A 19,693-nucleotide genomic window follows, 5' to 3' on the forward strand; every position below is an offset into this window, starting at 1 on the left:
TTTTGAATATTTCTGTCTCCTCAGACTCCGTGTCCACCGGCTCCGTGTTTGGACGCAGCACTACCCTGAACATGCAGACGTCCCAGCTGAGCACCCCTCAGGACACGTCCTGCACCCACATCCTGGTGTTCCCCACCTCCGCCTTTGTCCAGGTCAACAGCTCCAGCTACACCCCTGAGGACATCGCCTTCAACCCCATCAACGGTAAGCAGCCGTGGGCCGAGAGGTTTTGACTTCTCCCCAACGGCCAATCACAACTCAGCTAGACCTGTGTGACCTCAGGTCCTCATTTGTAGTAACGTTGGCTTACGGCACTGTTGAACGGGCAAGTGCCGTGCTGCGATGTCCAACCGACATCCTGAGAGTTTGACTCGGGACTTGTGCCGTACTCTGCAGACGGATCAGATCCGATCGGAGGCATCTTTGAACTGTTGGAACAGGACAATGATCTGGTTGACCCCGACATCATCAATATTCTCCCTGCATCTCCGACCACCTCTCCTGTCCACTCTCCGGGGTCGCAGTATCCCCACGGGGGCGACGGCATCAAGGTAATGGAGACCATATGGAACCTCTTAAGCAGTGCCAAACGGAACATTATCCCCCTATAAAAAAAACTTTCCCATAAAACTTCGTGTGTTAATCGTATGTACGTTGTGCAAGCTAAGGTTGGCTTGTTATAGGAATCACTAGGAGCAATAAATTACAGTAGCCTAGGAGAAAAAAAAAAGCAAATACATTTTCAGCATCTTGCAGATGGGTATAAGCTCTACTGATGCTATATTGTGTAAATAATATAATATAGAATGCAATTTTAATAATATATGGTTTAACCCTAATCCTGTCAAACGAGAACACATTTTTACACAAGTTCATCTTTTCTGATTTGGATTTAAATTTAGTAAGCACCGACATTCCTGATTTTCGTTGGCATTACAGACCACTGTTTAGCTGTGGTTGTGGCGTCGGTATCTTGCTAAATTAACGTGAGCATGGCGCTGCCTATCAACAGTCCGACAGAGCCGCTCTTGTCAAAACATGCACAAGTATTTTCATCTCAGTATTAACTTGGCATGGCAGGCCATCCTGGTGAGGCTACCTTACTATCCTAGTCTGCTAGCTAGTTGACTATTATTAAATAAATTCTGTGAAATGAAGATCTGTGCTAGATTTGTTTTTCTAAAATCCATGATTTTTGAGAAATTAGCTTCAGCCCGTTAGCATCACAGCTGATCTGACTCATGATTGTGATTGATGGAAACACTGTCACTGGCCAATTAACAATTAGCCAATGATCTTGTCCGACATAATTTTATTTATTTAAGTAGTGGCCACATGCCGTTGTTTACGTCATAACCAGCTCTTAAGAACCTCAGTATCTGTGTAATGTATTGACTTTACCAAAAAAAAAATTCTAATGTTCTATTTAGTTACCAGTAAGCAAAAAAAAAAAGGATGAGCACTTAATGCACTAACAAGAACTTAGAACAGTTAAGCACTTGTCTAGAATTTTCACCACTTAAAAACATCTGGAGTGATGAATACTATGTGATCACAACGCTGACAGAATTCCATACATGTTCACTAACTGGACCCATTTTAACCATGCAGTATCCTATGAGGGAATTCATTTTTAAAAAATAGCTTCATTAACTTGGTAACTAACATTTACTGCTAGATTTCTGTCTGTGTACCCTGGCTGTGTTGGAGCTGTGCACTGTGTGGGTGGCTGATGGCTGGATTGTCCTCTCCTCCTCTCCTCTCCTCCCCTCTCTCAGGGACAGAGTACGGATCGGATGGAGTCTCACGACGAAGCTCCTAACATCCTGCAGCAGCCTTTGGCCCTCGGCTACTTTGTGTCCACGGCTAAGGCAGGCCCACTGCCAGACTGGTTCTGGTCAGCCTGTCCGCAAGCGCAGAACCAGTGCCCTCTGTTCTTAAAGGTACCAGTCTCTCCGGTTCTCTTAGAAATAGTGAGTTAAGCCAAACACAGAACCAGTGCCCTCACTCATATAAACAAGCATATGTGAGTTATGCCAGGTAATTCACAAAACGACCCTGAATTTTAACTCAAATCGGCGTTGTACTGCATTTTAACTAAAATGCCCACTGCTCTTGATTTTAAGCAATTTTTAACTTTTTTTATTGCGAGAGGAAAAACTCTAAATAAAGAGAATACTTATGTTCAGCATTATCTACAAATACTATTTGAGGCTGGCCTAATGTTCTTTTGCAGTTAATTCCTATAATGGAGTGACTACTTTCAGTTAATCCCAGTGCTAAATGGACTGGCCTTTATTCTGTGTTCTGGAGGCTGCTCTTGAGAGTACATCAGAAGACCGTTGCTTTCATCAAGCACATGCGCTTTTTTTTTGGTCTTGCGTGTGCCCCTGGCAGCTTGGACATCATATGAAATGTCTATAATGGCAGTGCCTTCTGTCCACATCATCATGTGTTTATAAAATACGCAGAAGCTGTGAGCATGTCAGACAGTGTCTAAACAATTTTATAAGATATTCCCAAGGTGGAGATTTGTCTAACCACAGTGAGATGTGCAGTGGCATGAGTCTAGGAAGCAGCTGGCAGCACCAGAGCGCCACAGCACAGCCGCTCACTGATTTCACAAACATCCACCAATCCTACCTGTGCCTGGTCATGTGACCCTCTATTCTCTGCTCATGCAGTATTTATTGGTTCTTCTGCAAAGGGAGGCTTAAATAATTTAGAGTGCTTAGTGATTGGGTCAGCGGTGCTACTGGTACATAAGAAAGATGAGAGATGAGTCACGCTCCTTGAATCACACATGAGATGGTGGAATAGAATTATCGAGACTAATCACATCAGAGCTGCCATAGCATCTGTCCAGCTGAAACAAACTGGTGTAGTTTCCAGCACAAATTAAGTACAGTCCAGGAAGGTTTTCAGTCGATTTTCAGCAAAGGTCATTTGACCCGATGCTTCCTTTTCAGTGGTTTATGCATGTCATGTGTGCTGGTCTCTCTCTGTGTGTGTCTCTAGGCCTCTCTGCACCTCCATGTTTCTTCAGTGCAGTCTGATGAGCTATTACATGGCAAACACTCTCACCCACTGGACTCCAATCAAACATCAGACGTGCTCAGGTGGGTCCTCCTTCCGCCAGCCTGGGTTCTTGTTGTTCTTGCTAATTTATGGTGGCTTTTGCGCTACAGTCTGGGTTGAACACAGCCCAGCCCTGCTCTCAGAGATGTTCAGGACATTCTGGGTGTCTTTGGGTTCCATGCCAGCATGCTACATTTTGAACATTTATAATCCATGAATTTGGTTTTAATGAGTATGCTGTGGGTATGTATGGATGCTGTACTGAGTATTAATGTTGGGGCAGGAGACAGGCTTTGGGCCAGTGAGGAAAAAAACCAAACCTCATAACCAAACAAACAAATAAATATATTTATCTGTGTGTTATTGCCATATTAATGGTCTTTGCGCTCGTCCTGACTGTGTTCTGACCTGTCTGTGATGTCTGGCCTCAAACAGACTGAGAAAGTGTTTTGTACATTTAACAAAGATTCTCTTTCTCCATCCCTGTCAGGTTTGTGTTGGAGCAGTATAACGCCCTCTCCTGGCTGACCTGTGACCCTGCGACCCAGGATCGGCGCTCTTGTCTACCTGTTCACTTTGTGGTGCTGAACCAGCTCTACAACTTCATCATGAACATGCTGTAAGGCGAGCGGAGCCGGAGCGGAGAGTGGGACGTGGTAGGAGGAAGAGGTGCTCCTGTGGAGTCCAAACCCAGTCCGGCACTACACGGCTTGCACCGCTGTTGTGCAGTCCAGCCGTGGCGGTCCTGACGTTTGCGGGCCGGCGCTACGGAGAAGGCCAACGAAGAAAGGAGAACAGGGTGTTGATTGTTGGGGTGGGGGTGTGGGAGTCAGGGGTGGGTTCAGAGAGGAGCAAGCTGAAGGAACCAGAAGCATGGAAGTACTGTAGCTGCCTGATGTCCTTGTGCTCTACCATGGCCATATTTGGGCCCATGGTACTGGTCAGACGTAACAGCTGTTGGGTATGGAAAGAGAGTTTTTGTTTTGAAAAATAGGGACATCTGTGATTTGAGAATTAAATAATGAATTCTTGGTTTTAAGACCTGAAATTCCCTATTTCGTTTGGGTGAAATTATATCCAAATGAAATGCCTGCATTTGTCTTATTTATTGTAAGTTTTTAAATGTATAATTTGTCTTATTTCTTAACCTCTTTTATATATAAAAGATCTAGAAGGTTTATATTGCCTTCCTGCTTTCAAGCAATTGGTCAAAAATATATGTAATCGTCTTAATTAAAAAACGAGCAAAAACCCACAAAAAGAAGAATAAAGTTGCAGTAGGTTGCTTTTAGAGTATTATTTTTTTGTAACGGGGAGAGATTATTTGTATTGTCATGATGTACAGAGGTGGTAGAACTGGGGGAATTATGTCCATGTCTGTGAATGGACAGATTACAGCTATGCTGTAGCTGTAGAGGACTTGTACAGCAATGAAGTTCACTGTGTCTAAAAATAAAGAGGTACATTGTCGTATATAGTATTTTATACCACACATTTAGACACGAAAACGCAATATATAAATAATTATATATGAACGTCGCGCCAGCCTCAGTCAGCGTGGCTCCTGTTTTAGGAATAAAGTGAGTTAACTCAATCATTTTTCTCTGCTTGTGTTTTTTTGGGGGGGTGGGGTGGGACTGTGATCTGTTAAATTTCATAAGACCATATGCTGTTTTAACAAATGTAGCTAAGATAAGGTCTCATATGAAAGTGGATTTATAGATTAGCAGTTATGACTGGGTTAAACTATAGGGCGCTTTCCTTCAGCTAACCCAACCCAGTTAATCCCCCAGTCGGCTGACACACCTGTTTGTGTGACACAGAGCCGACAGTAATGAAGGGGTTGGTGTGAAGATCATCTGTGGCGTGCTTACTGTCCCTTTAAACACGCCACCTGTTCACCCCGGTACATGAGTCTAAATGCACTTCATAACCAAGTGTTGATGCACAGAGAGACCTTTTTCCCTGGATCTCTGCAGAATAAAACTGTTGAAATTTAAAAACACGGGAATGTTTTCAAATTCCAGAGTAAATTTTGTACAAAGTTAAAATGACCAAAACCAGAGAAGATCTGGATTACTGACAAACTCACATTTCTCACGGCATGTAAAATACCGAGAGTTTCCATTTTAGTTCAACTAACGTTTTATTTGTATTTATTTTTCAAAATAATTGTGTGTAAATTGGCTAATCCAAGCGCGAGCCCGTTCTAGTCCATTAGTCCTGTTTGTTGCGCGCTTCACGCGCTTGCTCTGGTGCGCGCGCAGGAAGCCGGCTGAGACCGTTAAAACCATTATAGTTATGAACTGTAGTAGCTGTTCTTCAAATCGTGATGTCCTGTTCCGATAAATGAGAAGTACTGCTATAAACACATAAACACTGCGATAGCCTTTATTGTCTGAAAGCACTGAATGGATCTCACTGTTAGGCAGAGAGCTCAAAGTGGATAACTTATCAGCTAAGCTAAGATAGCTGGGAGGGTTGACGTGTCGCCCCTGGATGCCTCAGCTTGTGGCGAAGCTAATCACGCTTCACCGAGGCTTTGTGGGCCTCGCCGAGAGCTGTTTGGGTTTTCATCTGTTATTATTGAAGGTATAAGGTAAGGTGTCCTGTATTCCGGCGAAGACATCGACGTGCACCGTGAAAACATTCGTGGTCATTTTTAAAACTTGTAACGTAGTGGTGTCCTGTAAACTTGTCTGCCTAAGTAAGCTAACGCTAGCTAACCCCAAGTTTGCTAGCTGTGTAAAGAAGTAGTACCGCAGTAACAATTAAAGTTCATACTGGCTATATTTCCCCTCTGCCATTACCACTTCAGTTTAGAAAAGTTGTCCACTGAACTGAGGCTGTATCTAGCTACCTCGCCCAAAAGCCAACGTAAGTGACTGTTAGCTAGCTAGCTAGCTAGCCGGCTAGCAGCTGCGTTTAACCGCTATCCGGCTACCAGCTGCGTTTAACCGCTTTTCATATTTAGCCAGGCGAGTTTTTAGCTAACCTAACTAGTCTGCTAACCTAGCTAGAAAAGTAGTCCCGCCATGTACTTTAAGACATATATAAATTAAAATGAGTTGCTTTATTTTGTACTTTTGAATATTAAACGAATGATATTTAGCCTATTTTGCTAATAACGGATAGGTTGGGTAACATGACGTTGGAAAACCTATATATGCTGTTGAGAATGGAATGGAATGGAAATACTGGAATATCTAGCTATCTTAATTAACCCTATTTGAATAATCTCAAACTCCAATAGCAACTGGAGATCAGAACATTTTTGGGCTAAATTGTCAGTTGACTTTTTTTATTATTTTTTTGGGACAACGACAGTTCAGTTTAATCACTTGACACGTTACCATCATGCATCCTCTCCATTTACCTGCGTATGACTTACTGTCAATTTTCTTAAGGGATCAAAGTAGTCTGTCTGAGCTCCACTATTGGACTGTGTCGAGATTTGAAGAAGTCCCTGACCTCGTCTGTGTCTTTTTTTTTTTTTTTTTCTTGTGCTCCAGTATGACTGACAGTTCAGGGCTACACTTTGTGAGTCCTTACGCCTTCGCGGCCATGCAGAAGGTGGACGTGGTGCGGCTGGCGGCTCTGAGCGACCCTGAGCTGAGGCTACTGCTCCCATGCTTGGTGAGGATGGCGCTCTGTGCCCCTGCGGACCAGAGCAACGCCTGGGCTCAGGACAAGAAGCTTATTCTGCGTCTGCTGTCTGGAGTGGAAGCTGTGAACTCCATCGTAGCGCTGCTCTCGGTGGATTTCCATGCCCTGGAGCAGGATGCCAGGAAAGAGCAGCAGCTCAGGTGCATCTTTCAGATACAGACCTGTCACTTAAGAAACACACAAACAAACCAACCGTACACCAACCGGTGTGTTTTTTTTTTGTTTTCCAGTGTGTGTGACATGGAATGGGCGCTTATGCCTTAACACTTTTTTGCCTCGTTCAGAAATCCGTTCAAAAGAAACAAAGATACTGTCCCATCTGTCCGTACCCTACCTCATTAGTCATGCTGTTGGCAAGTTGAGGAAATGCAACCATTCAGAGTACATCTTCACTAGGACTTTAAAGCATGGTTTAAAAGTCTTGTTTGCCTTTCTCAATACAGACATAAAGCCGGTGGGTCCAACAGCGAGAGCATCCTGGTATCACAGCTGCAGCATGGTCTGACTCTGGAGTTTGAACACAGCGACCCGCTCAGGAGACTCAGACTGGCTCTGAGTGAGCTGCTGGCCATCATGAACAAGGTGCCCACCCACCCGTATGCTGCGTCAGTGCCGTACGCGTGCCGTTACCTCTAGACCTGGTGTGCGTTTGGAATCAAATTGATTGCAATGTCAAAGGTAACGCATGTGTGTTTTCATCCGTTGCACAGGTTGCTGATTCCAGCGGAGAGTTTTTTCTGAAGTCGTCAGAGCTCTTTGAGAGTCCTGTGTATCTGGAGGAGGTAGCTGATGTCCTCTGCATCCTTCAAGCAGGTGAATGTGATGGCTAAAGCTCTGTCCACACTGCAGGCCTGAAGTGGCACGCATCTTTTCAAATCACATTCGGGTCAACTTCATGGTTTTAGGTCACACACTAACTTGTGGTGGTGTGATCCCTGTGAGATCACCTGATCGCAAATTCGGTTGGTCTTTTTTTTGTGTGTGTGTGTGTGTGTGTGTGTGTGTGTGTGTGTGTGTGTGTGTGTGTGTGTGTGTGTGTGTGTGTGTGTGTGTGTGTGTGTGTGTTCCACATCGCACTTGTCCTCTCTCGAGCACACACACACTTCGGCAGTACAGCCAATAATAGCTGCTGACTGAATCCACTGCAGCAGTTGCCCGTGGCCTTCCTCTACCTTCCCACCATTACCCTCAACAGCTGATGACCTGTCAGCCCACAAGCAGTCCAGATCATCTACGATCAACACATGCACCACTACTGTACCTCTATTTCACAGATGGGTTATGCACACACTGGAGTGCTGATGCCTTTCTGTTGAAATGCTTTCGGGACAGACCTGCTACCATGGACTCTTAAAAATGTTAAGGTGGTGCCATATATTAACATTTTAAGACTTCAAACGATTGGCACAGTTGGGTTTTAAATTTCGTAATTTCAGTGAAATTGCACTGTGCAGTAATATTTTACAGTAAAGCTGTAGGCTTCGTTCATTGAGTAATAGTGGTGTCGATGGTGTGAGTCCATGCGAGCCTGGTTTTCCCCGTGTGTGTTTGTCTCCCCTCTCAGAGCTGCCCTCTCTGCTGCCCATCGTGGACGTGGCAGAGGCCCTGCTCCATGTGCGGAATGGAGACTGGTTTCTTTGTCTCCTTGTTGCCAATGTCCCGGACAGCTTCAATGAAGGTACTCTACCTTAAATGCAGAAATAAAAAACTTTTACGGAATTGGGCAGATGCTCGTGTCCAGAGTGGCATACAGAAGTGCTTTATGGTCTCTTAGATACATACCCTCATGTAACAATATATCAGTGTTAAGAATACTCATAGAAGCTCATAAATATTGCACATTGAATTAGAACTAGGTGGTAAAAAAACCAAAACATTTAAATCTCTTTTGCTTGTAGCTGGCAGCTAGTCAATGATGAAGATACCTATAATATGCTCCAGAATGTATATTGTGGCAGTATATTATACCATATTATGTTGCACATCCCTGCTTTGAATGCATTATATATGTCTAGCTTGGTTGTATATCAGATCCCTTATGCCTGGGTAGAGTCATGTATATGCAGATACAGCAACTGGTGTTTCCATCACAATCATCTTGCAACAGCTATGTCACACGCTATGTCAACAGCTATGTCAGTTTAATTTGATCTAATAAGGATATCGTGATCTCGATGTCTCTGAATTATTTTGTGTTTTGAAGCCCATTCCAGTGTAATTGAATGAGTGTAGCCTGTTTCTCTGAGTGCTAGAGAAAGGAAAGAAAGATCCTGCACTTTGTACTGCTGTGGCGTTCCCAGGTCATTGTTGAGTCAGAGGCTGCATTCAGAATCAGACCGGGCCACCTCACTGAGCACTTCTCAAGGTTTCTTACTGAGATGTTTTATTTAGTGCTGCAAGGGAAAGAAATTCATTTCAGACTAAGAAGTGCCTATCTAAAGACCTTCTCTGTAATCATATTTAACATGGATGATGGCTAACTGGGTTGCCATTCTCTGACACATTTAATGTCTTCTCACAGCCTTTTGAGATTCATATTACTCCAGATTGTGCCCTAACGATGCCAGTAAGTTCTGAGCTGTTGTCTACTGTAGTGTCAGCAGTGATGGAGATGAGAATGAAAGAGGAAATGAACACTTAAATTATATATATATAAAATATCCATGTGTGGGTCTCTGTTCTCTTTGTGTGTGTCCGTGTCCATACTCCTAGTATGCCGTGGTCTAATCAAGAACGGAGAGCGTCAGGACGAGGAGAGCGTGGGTGGACGCAGGCGGACAGAGGCTCTCCGGCAGCTGTGCCAGATGAACCCGTCTCAGGCCCTGAACATCAGAGCCATGGTGGTGAGCATCGTGGCTGCTCTGTGTTCCCTGCAGCTCCCCAGCAGCCCGTACTTGTCTCCTGTCCACTTCCACAGTGCCTCTCCTTCACCCGCAGGTGCAGGAGTGCCACCTACCTGGTCTGGGAGTAGCTCTAACTCTGGACTACAAGCCAGACAGCGCGGACGAGGCGGTCAGTCCCTTGGTGTCGTACGTCAGCGGACTCCTCCTGGGGACCAATGGAAAAGTGCGCACCTGGTTCGGAATGTTCATTCGCAACGGGCAGCAAGTGAGGGAGGCCGGACTGAGCTGCTCACCCACATCAACACACAAACCCTGCACAACTCAGCCAGCTCTGCTGCTTGGTGTATATTTATATCGCTCAGTCTCTCTCTCTTTCTCTTTATTTTTTCTCTTTCATTCTTTTTTGTTTCTCTTTCTCTTTTTCATCCTCTCTCTCTCTCTCTCTCTCTCTCTCTCTCTCTCTCGCTCTCTCTCTCTCTCTCTCTCTCTCGCTCTCTCTCTCTCTCTCTCTCTCTCGCTCTCTCTCTCTCTCTCTCTCTCTCGCTCTCTCTCTCTCTCTCTCTCTCGCTCTCTCTCTCTCTCTCTCTCGCTCCCTCCCCTGTTCCGTCTCAGAGAAAGCGAGAGAGTAGCTCAGTTCTCTGGCAGATGCGGAGGCAGCTGCTGTTGGAGCTGGTAGCCATCCTGCCCCGTTCCCGTGGGACCCACGTTCCCAGCGGCTCCGACCCCGAGAGCTGCCCGGGCTACTCGGGCCTGCGGGAGGAGCATGTGGTGAAGGCCAGCGCTTTGCTCCGCCTCTACTGTGCTCTGATGGGCATCGCTGGCCTCAGGTACCTCCCCCAAAGCCCTTCCTCCCATCCCCACCTTCCCCGAGTGTGGCACGTCGCTTCACCCCTGCCGTCGATACAGGCTGTGCAGGGCAACGTGTCCCCTGCAGCGTGACGGGGAGTTTGGGGTCACGCCATGCTGACCGCTGTCGGTGCACTGTCAGTTGAAGAATGTTTGTGATGCTCACTCGCAGACCCACAGACGAGGAGGCGGAGCAGCTCCTCCAGCTGATGACAAGCCGGCCCCCAGCCACACCCGCCGGCGTCCGCTTCGTCTCGCTGTCCTTCTGCAAACTGCTTGCCTTCCCGACGCTCGTCAGGTACCGCGTCCTAGCAACAACCTTCAACACTGCACACCTGATGTCTACTCAGCCTTCGCTCACCCAAAGAACCTCAGTTCACCGCAGTTCTGGCACAAAAGACAGTAACCATGTTGCAATGCACTTTTTTGTACATTTAACTGAAACCTGTCTTTTTTTTTTTTTTTTTTTTGTACATTGTACTTTTTTTCTTCTTGCCATCCTTTCCTCTTGAGAGAGGAGGAGAGCCTCTGTGTTCCTGAGCCCAGCGCTCAGGTTTTTACGGCGTGTGTTTCTAAGATCCTGTTTCCTCCGCAGCACTCCAGAGCAGGAGCAGCTGATGGTGATCTGGCTCACATGGATGATTAAGGAGGAGGAATACTTTGAGAGGTACGCTAGTGCCGCACACAAGTGTCTTGGTGTTTAATCGCACCTCTCCAAGCCCCGTGTGTACAGGCATTGGATAGGTCTCCCTCAAATCGCATAAAAACAAGTGACGTGTCATGTTGCAAACCATTTAAATATCAAAAACAGAGTTTAATGACTAGATTCACAGACTACTATATGCTTAGACATTAATCGTGTGCAGAATGCCTGTGTTGAGGGTGTTTGACATTTTTAGAAGGCTGCAGAATGTCTCCTTAACTGGCGTGTGTCCTGTCTGAAATATTCTCGAGTTTGTCTCTCTCATACCATGACCATGCAGCAGAGGTGTTCTGGTAGTTTTCATAAGTGTGCATATGACAGCAGAGAGGGCCCTTACAAATGATTTAACAGCCCCTCACTGACACATGCGGAACTGCTCGGTTTTGTGTAACTTCCACTGTATTTCCCCTGGTTTAATTGTTAAGAAGTTTTATGTGTGTAGCTATGTTATTAGATAAAGGGGACGTAAAGTGTGGAGACAGATGTGTAACAGCCTCTGTAATGTCTATGGAGTGCTTACAGCACCAATAGGATGCACTTCTGACCCACTCTGGGTCACATGCTTTGCTGTGCTTTTGTAAGTCTATAAATGTATCTATAGACAGTGATATCAGGCATCTGTGGGGTCATATGGGGCTGGCTGTGTGCAATTTCAAGTTCAGTACATTTAACAGGTGTGTGTGTGTTGGCACTGTGTTTATTGCAGCCTGGCTGTGTGCAGGAAGCACTGATACCTATTCACTTTTTCACTGCCTTCTCTCCCAGTGCTGCTGGTGTGTCTGCCTCCTTTGGAGAGATGCTGTTACTGGTTGCCATGTATTTCCATAGCAACCAGCTGGGTGCTATCATTGAGCTGGTGTGTTCCACTTTGGGAATGAAGGTGAGTGTGTTGAATGGACACTGGAGATCGTACGGCTTCCACCGGTGACACAAAACACCAGAGCAGAACTTGACTGTAGCTGCTCAGGGCTTTTACGCAGCCAGTACGAGGAGACTGAGTATAAGAGCAGGAAGCATGAAAGAGACACGTCAGGTATCCAGACATCTCGGCTTCACACGCCAGATCAGTGCAAGGCTGTTGGCTTTGGCTCCTAACGCGAGTGTTCGTGTGAAACAAATACTGCGTAGTGTAATTGTGAGATATAGTTGAAAGCTGATCAGAATTGGCTGTTCACAGAACCGGGGGAAAATCTGTTGGTTCTGTGACTAATCTCAGATCACTCCTCCCACACCACAGCATTATCTCCAGTCTTTCCCAGTCTCATACCTTGCTCCGTGCTTTATTCCAGTCTACACCCACTTTAGGTGGATTTGGGGTTACTTTTGTAGTTTTCAGTGGTTTAGGTGGATTTAGGGTTACCTTTTGAAAATTGTAGATTACTGGATGTGCAGATAGCAGCTTCTCTCACTCACTGTGTTGGTTTTTAGATTGCCATTAAACCCAGCTCTCTGAACAAAATGAAGACCATCTTCACCCATGAGATCTTCACTGAGCAGGTACGGTCCACAGTGGGTGCTAAAGAAGTTCTCAAAGTGCACATGCTGATTTCACAAGTGTGTGGCCCTTCCCTGTCATCATGACTACAGAGCAGCTGGTTGTGAATGTCCACTAACACTAACATGCTGTTTTCTGTACTCTTACACTGATCAGAGGTCATGCAAAATAGAAGAGACTATGCGCTTTTGTGTTGGGCATCTTTTAATGAAGTATGTAGAGTATTAAATGTTAACATTTTCTGAACTACTAACAGTGAACTGTAAAAATAACTAACACGATGTTGTCATTTATGAATCTTGCACATATGCACGTAGTAGCATGTATATCAGCATGCTGTGAACCATGTCGGTTATCAACTGCATAGTCACGGATTATATTTTGCATTTTATCATTCATAGAGAAAGTGAAATGACTCTGGTGTTATAGGTGGTCACTGCCCATGCTGTGAGAGTGGCCGTCACAAACAGTCTGAGTGCCAATATTGCAGGCTTCCTCCCTATACACTGCATTTACCAGCTCCTAAAGAGCAGAGCGTTCACCAAGCACAAGGTTTCCATCAAGGTAAGGAGGCTCTTTTGCCTGCTGCGTTTCTGTAGCTGTCTTCTCTGTTCTGTCTTCGCATATCCTGTTATTGACTTTCCTCCAGTGGGCTCCATTATATGTTTGACTCAAAAGTCTCCTGCCCTGAGCCAGTTCGAGACACGCTATTGATTTAATTAAGATCATCATTTCATTCTGCTGCCAGGTTGACAATGGTTTTTTTTTTTCTTAGAATTATAATGCAAGTCTTTACCAGTTCAGATCCCTATTTAACATCGGTAGAGACGTCAATAAGGGCATATTGATGGTGTGACTTCAGATTGAGTGATTATTGATGGTAATAGAATCTCTCTCCCTCTCTAGGACTGGATCTTCAGGCAGCTGTGTGAGACCACCACACCTCTTCACACTCAGCTCCTCCCCCTCATTGATGTTTATATCAATTCCATCCTTACTCCTGCCTCCAAAGCCAACCCGGAGGCTACCAACCAGCCAATCACAGAGCAGGAGATTCTCAATGTCTTTCAGGGACATGCAGGGGTGGGTGGAGCAAACAGTGATCTAAACATTTGTTGTTGTTTTTGAACAGTACCTGTATGATGGCAGGTATAGTGACCTCAGTAGTGATCGCAGTTCAGATGTCAAAACCAACATTTTCACCCTTTTTTTTTTTTTTCCCAGCTTGCAGCCTGAAAAAAGGTGAACAAACATCCAGTCTGATGTTTGCACTGACAGAATAGTGAAAAATCTGAATTCTGTGCTTATTCTTCATCCTGTTATGGATGTATTTGAAATAATCGTGGATTTGATATTAACGTAGTTAGTGATGAGTGTGTCAGGCCGCTACCCAAACGAGACGTCCTGTACCAGCATGGGAGCAGGTCTGTCCGTCACCCTGGCAGCTGTGTAATTGTGTTATATGTCATTAATGCTGTATTGATGTTCTGTGCTGCTCATCTCTTTATCTCGCCACGGTGGATTTGTCGTGGCTAAAAGCCATTTATCCATAAGCCCTGACGATGTGCAGAACTACTCTCCCTCTAAACCTCCATTTAACCTCCGTGTGTGTGTGTGTGTGTGTGTGTGTGTGTGTGTGTGTGTGTGTGTGTGTGTGTGTGTGTGTGTGTGTGTGTGTGTGTGTGTGTGTGTGTGTGTGTGTGTGTGTGTGTGTGTGTGTGTGTGTGTGTGTGTGTGTGTATCAGGGAGATGGGGGGAAAGGCCGTTGTCAGTACTCCATCACCACTCAGCTGTTGATACTCTACTATATACTGTCCTATGAAGAGGCTCTACTGGGCAACACTAAGACACTTGGTCAGTCCATAACACACAAGCTCTGCCCCACTGATGTCTGCTCGTGGGTTTGATTTCTTTCTTCTGTTCTCAGTAATTACCTCACCTCAGTCCCATTATCTTTTGTAATTCATTGTACATCACGTCACCGTACCCCCTGACACCCACTGCCTTTGCGTTCTTTCTTAAACCCACTCTAACTCCCTCCTGTCTTACTGAGGTAGCGATGGTGCCCTTTGGCTGCGTTAAACACAAGCAGGTGAAAATGGCACATTCCCTACTCTGAACTCTGCTCCCCTTCTTAAGCCCTGATGCAGAAGAAGCCCAAGTCCTACTCGGCTGCCCTGATGGACCAGATCCCCATCAAGCACCTCATTCGCCAAGCTCAGGGTCTGCAGCAGGAGCTGGGCGGTACAGAAGCCTTCCACCACTCCACCCTTACCACATACCCAAGCAGTACTCTGCAGGGTAACATTTCTGTCTGTCTCTCCCCCCTCACCCCGCACATCCACAGGGCTGCACTCTGCTCTTCTGCGTCTCTTGGCCACCAACTACCCCCACCTGTGCATGGTGGAGGGCTGGATCTGTGAGGAGGAGGTGACGGGCACTCTGCCCCTCCTACGCCGCATGCTCCTCCCCAGCTGCTCCTGCAGGTACACTCAGGCCCAGCTCCATGCCGGTGAGTGCACACGCAGTCCTAGCCTGGAGTGTTCAGATTTGAACGGTTGCATATGTCAGTCCTGTGAATGGAGTGAACCATAAAGTCCCGTGAACCGTAAAGTGTAACTCCGTGGCCGAGGGGGAGGGTGGTGTTTGTGCTTCCTGTGAATGGCGTGCCTCAGTTATGCCATGGACTTTCATCTCTACAGCTTCAGAGGGCATTCTTACAGGAGCCGGCATATAAATGTAGAAGATGAGCCGGGTGCTTATTATGGTCTGTGATATGCTGCCCATCTGCCTTGTTGTTGATGTTGTGTTGCGGGTCTGACCTTTCGGCGTGTATGAGTCACACTCTAACCTGTGGACTCGTGTCTGGTGCTGCACGGCTTGTTTATGCTTTCCAGATCCCTCTTAAAGGGATAGGGAGAGAGAGAGAGGGAGAGAGTGTGAGTGTTTTGGTTTAAACATGTATGACCCTTTTTAAAAAGTTTTGGTCCTTTGTCCTCGCAGCCTTCCAGAACGTGGTGCTGAGTGGTCCAGCGCTAATGCGTATGCTTGAGCCACTGACGTTGCTGAGCGCCGCTGACCTCATTCCCTACGCTGAGGCCCTCACAGCCAACATGGGTCTGTTACTGCAGCCCGGGGTGGCCCGGAGACTCCTGCAGACCGTCAGCAAACTCTGGATGGTGCTCAACACCGTCATGCCACGCAGGTGCGTGCATGCATGCGTGTGTGAGCGTTTCTGTGGGCATGCGCGTGCACGTGCTCATATGGTTGTGAATACACAGTACATCAGAGTTTAAAATGTCTTCAAAATGTTAGCAAATGTCTGTCAATATCAATACATTTTATATTAAATATTATACTAAATTTAAATTAAATCTAAAATGTTTTAATATACCCTTTCATAACTCTCTCTCTCTCTCTCTCTCTCTCTCTCTCTCTCTCTCTCTCTCTCTCTCAGGCTGTGGGTGATGACCGTAAATGCCCTGCAGCCGTCGGCTAAACTCCTCAGGCAACACTGCTACACTCAGAATGACCTGCTGGTCGACCCCCTCATTGTGCTGCGCTGTGACCCCAGAGTGTTTAGGTGCCCTACCTGTCTGTGTGGCTGGGTGCACTGTCTGTTTTTGCTGATTTCCCCAAGATCACCTTTATGGCCTTTATGTAACTGAGAGTGTTAACCATAGTTCTTTTGGTGCTTTGACTTTTGCTGTGAACTCTTTAGAAAGGCATTCAAAGTCCAAAAAGGGTTGGAATTATTTTTGATGATTAATGATTTACTGAAGTAATAACAATAATAATACAATACAATAGTGTGTGTGTGTGTGTGTGTATACACATGCTTCTCTGCAGGTGTCCTCCTCTGATGGACATCACACTACACATGCTAAATGGATACCTGTTGGCATCTAAGGCCTACCTAAATGCCCACCTCAAGGAGACCGCTGAGTTTGATCGGCAGACGCAGACCATCTCGAACCTGGGGCTCACTGGGCAACCAGACACCCCAGAGGTCACCAGAGAGGAGCTGAAAAATGCACTCTTGGCTGCACAGGTCTCACACACACACATACACACATGCGTGCACACAGAGGCAGACCTCTAACTCAAATTCACCATCAGGTGAATCCAATTGCATTTGTCCTCAATCGTCACATTAATTTATTGCAGATATGTATTAATTGTACATTGCAAAAGGAAAGTAGCCTGATATAATTTGTTTGCCCCTGCAGGACAGTGCAGCAGTGCAGATCCTGTTAGAGGTGTGTCTGCCATCCTCTCAGGAGGAGCAGCTACTGGGTGGAGATGGTGAAGGCTTGGTGAAGAGTGGTCAGTCTGCTTTGGACCAGCCAATGAGGGAGCAGGGAAGAGCAGGAGTTGTGCAGGGACCCCTGGGCTTGCAACAGGCCGAGGGGGGAGCCACTGGTGCTCAGGGGGCGTGGAATGCTGAGGGTGGTGCCTCTGGAGCTCAGAGGGAATGGCAGATTGAGGGTGGGCTTCTTAGTGACCTTAGGGAAGTGCAGTGCCTCATCTGCTGTCTGCTACACCAGATGTTCATCGCAGATCCCAACATCGCCAAACTGGTGCACTTCCAGGTACTGCATGCAGTGATCACAGATCTGCAGTAACCACAAGCCAGGAAGCCTGCATTTACACCACATAAACATAAACACCACTAAAACATAAACCACAACTCATGACACTTAAGAAAAGACTGCTGGCGTTTGCTACAGAACAACCACTGAAAAAAGACTGTATATGCTAAGCTTTTGATTGTACATTTAAGAAAGTACTGTTGTCTACATCTCCCCACTGACTGATTCTGAAGTGGGGTTTTTTGATTTGGAGAGTAGCTGGTGATGCAAGGTTGTTGTGTATGCTGAGCCATGACTCCTTGGCTCCCCTCCACAGGGTTATCCTCAGGCCCTGCTCCCTCTCACTGTAGCTGGTATTCCATCCATGCACATCTGCCTGGACTTCATCCCAGAGCTGCTCGCCCAGCCTCAGCAGGAGAAGCAGGTACAACTAACCCGTTCATGTATTTTTGTTTTTTTGATAACTTGCCAGTCGTGTGAAAAGCAGGACGTGGTTTTGCATTAAAATGGTGGGCTTGCTGCCTGGCGTTCTGAACACAGGTGTGTGCTTTCTCTCACAGATCTTTGCCATTCAGCTGCTCTCTCACCTGTGCACTCAGTATGCTCTGCCCAAATCCCTTAGTGTGGCACGCCTGGCCATCAGCGTGATGGGCACTCTGCTCACAGGCAAGAGGAAATGCTGTCTCTCCTTCTTTGTGCTGTTATATGCTGCCATCTGGTGGTTGTCACTGAACATTACAACAGCTGTCTCATCATTAGCTCTAAATGGAGTGTGTGTGTGTGTGTGTGTGTGTGTGTGTGTGTGTGTGTGTGTGTGTGTGTGTGTGTACACCCAGTTCTTACGCGTCCCAGGCGTTTTGTGTTCTTCATGCCCACCTTGCCATGCTTGGTGCCGTTCTGCCGGGCCTTTCCTCCACTCTACGACGACGTCGTCTCCTTGCTGGTGCAGGTGGGCCAAGTTTGTGCAGCCGACGTTGCTACAAAAAGCCGGGACATCGACCCGTTCATCGCCAGTGAGTTTGCAGTGGATTTGGTTGTTCATTTTTCATTTTCTGTTATATGATGTACAGTAGACTTATCTCTAGTTTACATGGGCTGCACAGTATGGACAATACCATAAAGCAATTGTCTTAATCCATATGACATGACACAATGCTAACCTGTATGGTTTTAACCAAAATTATTTATATATGATTCATCAGATAATCTGGAATATCTCGGAATACTCACAGTATCAGTAGTAATCTTTAACAGTGCAGAAAGTTCACAGTAAAAAAATGCGCATGTAGAGCTGTGGTGTCAGTTTTGAAAAGCTTCTTATTGTGGTGATTACTAACATGACGGTGTGTGTTGTCAGGGCTACAGCATGTGAAGGGGAGACTGAAGGAGTCACTGGGCTCAGACATGGGCTTGTCCAAAATGTCTCTGCCTAAGAGATCTGCAGAGGAGCTGGGTGCTGCTGACCCTGATGTCCAGCTGTGCTACTGTATAGAAGCCGCCTTCATGGACATTGTTGAGACGTGCATACAGGGATTCTGAAGAGCGAGACGGTGAACGTGAAGAAATGAGGTCTGTCCGAGGCTTGGAGATGACATTGTGTGACTGACGTACGGAGTGTTTAACACAGAAGAGACCTTCTTACAGCTGTTGAACACAAGACCATATAAACAGGGAAGATGTACTGCAGAATAAGTGTTCTGTAAAGCCATGGGAAAAAAAAAAATCATGAGGTTTTTAAACGCATGAATGTACCCTGCCTGTAGGTACTAAACACACAAAAAAAACCAAATTCTGATTCCTTAAAGTGACATGGCATTCGTAGCAGCAAGGTGTACGGGAACTGTAAAGAGAGCAAGAACAGGCTCTCCTGAAAGAGGCTTTGAGGTTTCTTCAGGACATCTGTGTGTTTAGGACACATTTTGTGGTGTTTGGCACTACTGTTACTTTTTAATTAGATGTGAGTGTGTAGCAGGCACTCAACATTATTGGTCTGTTTTTTAGACTGCTTTATAAAAATATTTCTTTTCCTCAGTCATGTTATTTTTGAGAGATTTTTAAACCTTGAGTTTTGGAAATGTCCTGGTTTTGTACACTCCTCCACCTTCATTTTGAACATTTGTAGTAAACTTTTGATTCTCTCAGAGTTTTTTCTGTTTTGCTTTGTAAGGACTGCATGTTGCCTGTGCCTGCATGTACCAAGGAGTAAGGATCGTTTCCGTTTGGGCCAGACTGGAATGGGTTGCTCTGGCTCTAAGTGAAGATGAACCACATTGATTGTGTAGACAGTGTTGCCATTTGCCTCTCGGTTTTTATCATCACCAGTAATAATGTTCTTACCATAAATTAAGACCTTGTGATGAAAAATCATATTTCAGCCATTTCCTCTTTGTATAATCAGTTATTTTAGTTTAAAATTTTGTGCAACCTTTTACATAGAAATTTACATTAAATATTACATATGCATTATTTA

The 19,693-nt window shown here is 45.7% G+C and overlaps 2 protein-coding genes across 3 annotated transcripts in view; both read left to right on the forward strand.

Moving 5' to 3' along the window:
* The window catches only part of med13a (mediator complex subunit 13a), a 57,218-nt gene extending 52,546 nt beyond the window's left edge, over positions 1 to 4,672 (forward strand). Inside the window, exons 26-30 of the mRNA XM_035535212.2 lie at positions 25 to 204; positions 397 to 551; positions 1,779 to 1,943; positions 3,019 to 3,119; positions 3,569 to 4,672. Of these exons, the coding sequence (XP_035391105.1) occupies positions 25 to 204; positions 397 to 551; positions 1,779 to 1,943; positions 3,019 to 3,119; positions 3,569 to 3,701 (734 nt within the window). The 3' untranslated portion in view covers positions 3,702 to 4,672. The remainder of the gene's footprint in view (positions 1 to 24; positions 205 to 396; positions 552 to 1,778; positions 1,944 to 3,018; positions 3,120 to 3,568) is intronic.
* Positions 4,673 to 5,331: 659 nt separating this feature from the next.
* On the forward strand, positions 5,332 to 19,366 carry ints2 (integrator complex subunit 2). 2 transcript variants are annotated; one of them, XM_027022131.3, is made up of 25 exons: positions 5,332 to 5,677; positions 6,591 to 6,884; positions 7,188 to 7,326; positions 7,455 to 7,557; positions 8,309 to 8,422; positions 9,457 to 9,587; positions 9,682 to 9,852; positions 10,200 to 10,414; positions 10,606 to 10,731; positions 11,029 to 11,100; positions 11,902 to 12,016; positions 12,565 to 12,633; positions 13,061 to 13,195; positions 13,538 to 13,714; positions 14,377 to 14,485; positions 14,771 to 14,875; positions 14,979 to 15,143; positions 15,635 to 15,836; positions 16,089 to 16,214; positions 16,481 to 16,682; positions 16,861 to 17,223; positions 17,540 to 17,647; positions 17,784 to 17,889; positions 18,060 to 18,236; positions 18,581 to 19,366. In XM_027022131.3, exons 2-25 carry the CDS (start codon positions 6,592 to 6,594, stop codon positions 18,760 to 18,762), a joined length of 3,705 nt encoding a protein of 1,234 aa, XP_026877932.2. In that variant the 5' UTR covers positions 5,332 to 5,677; position 6,591; the 3' UTR covers positions 18,763 to 19,366. The 2 variants fall into 2 exon arrangements, with proteins under 2 accessions (XP_026877932.2, XP_026877933.2); XM_027022132.3 differs by having other exon boundaries at positions 9,688 to 9,852.
* The last annotated feature ends 327 nt before the right edge of the window (positions 19,367 to 19,693 follow it).

This window comes from Electrophorus electricus, chromosome 19 (assembly GCF_041902795.1).
Source record: "Electrophorus electricus isolate QZ-2024a chromosome 19, ASM4190279v1, whole genome shotgun sequence".
Classification (NCBI taxonomy): domain Eukaryota; kingdom Metazoa; phylum Chordata; class Actinopteri; order Gymnotiformes; family Gymnotidae; genus Electrophorus; species Electrophorus electricus.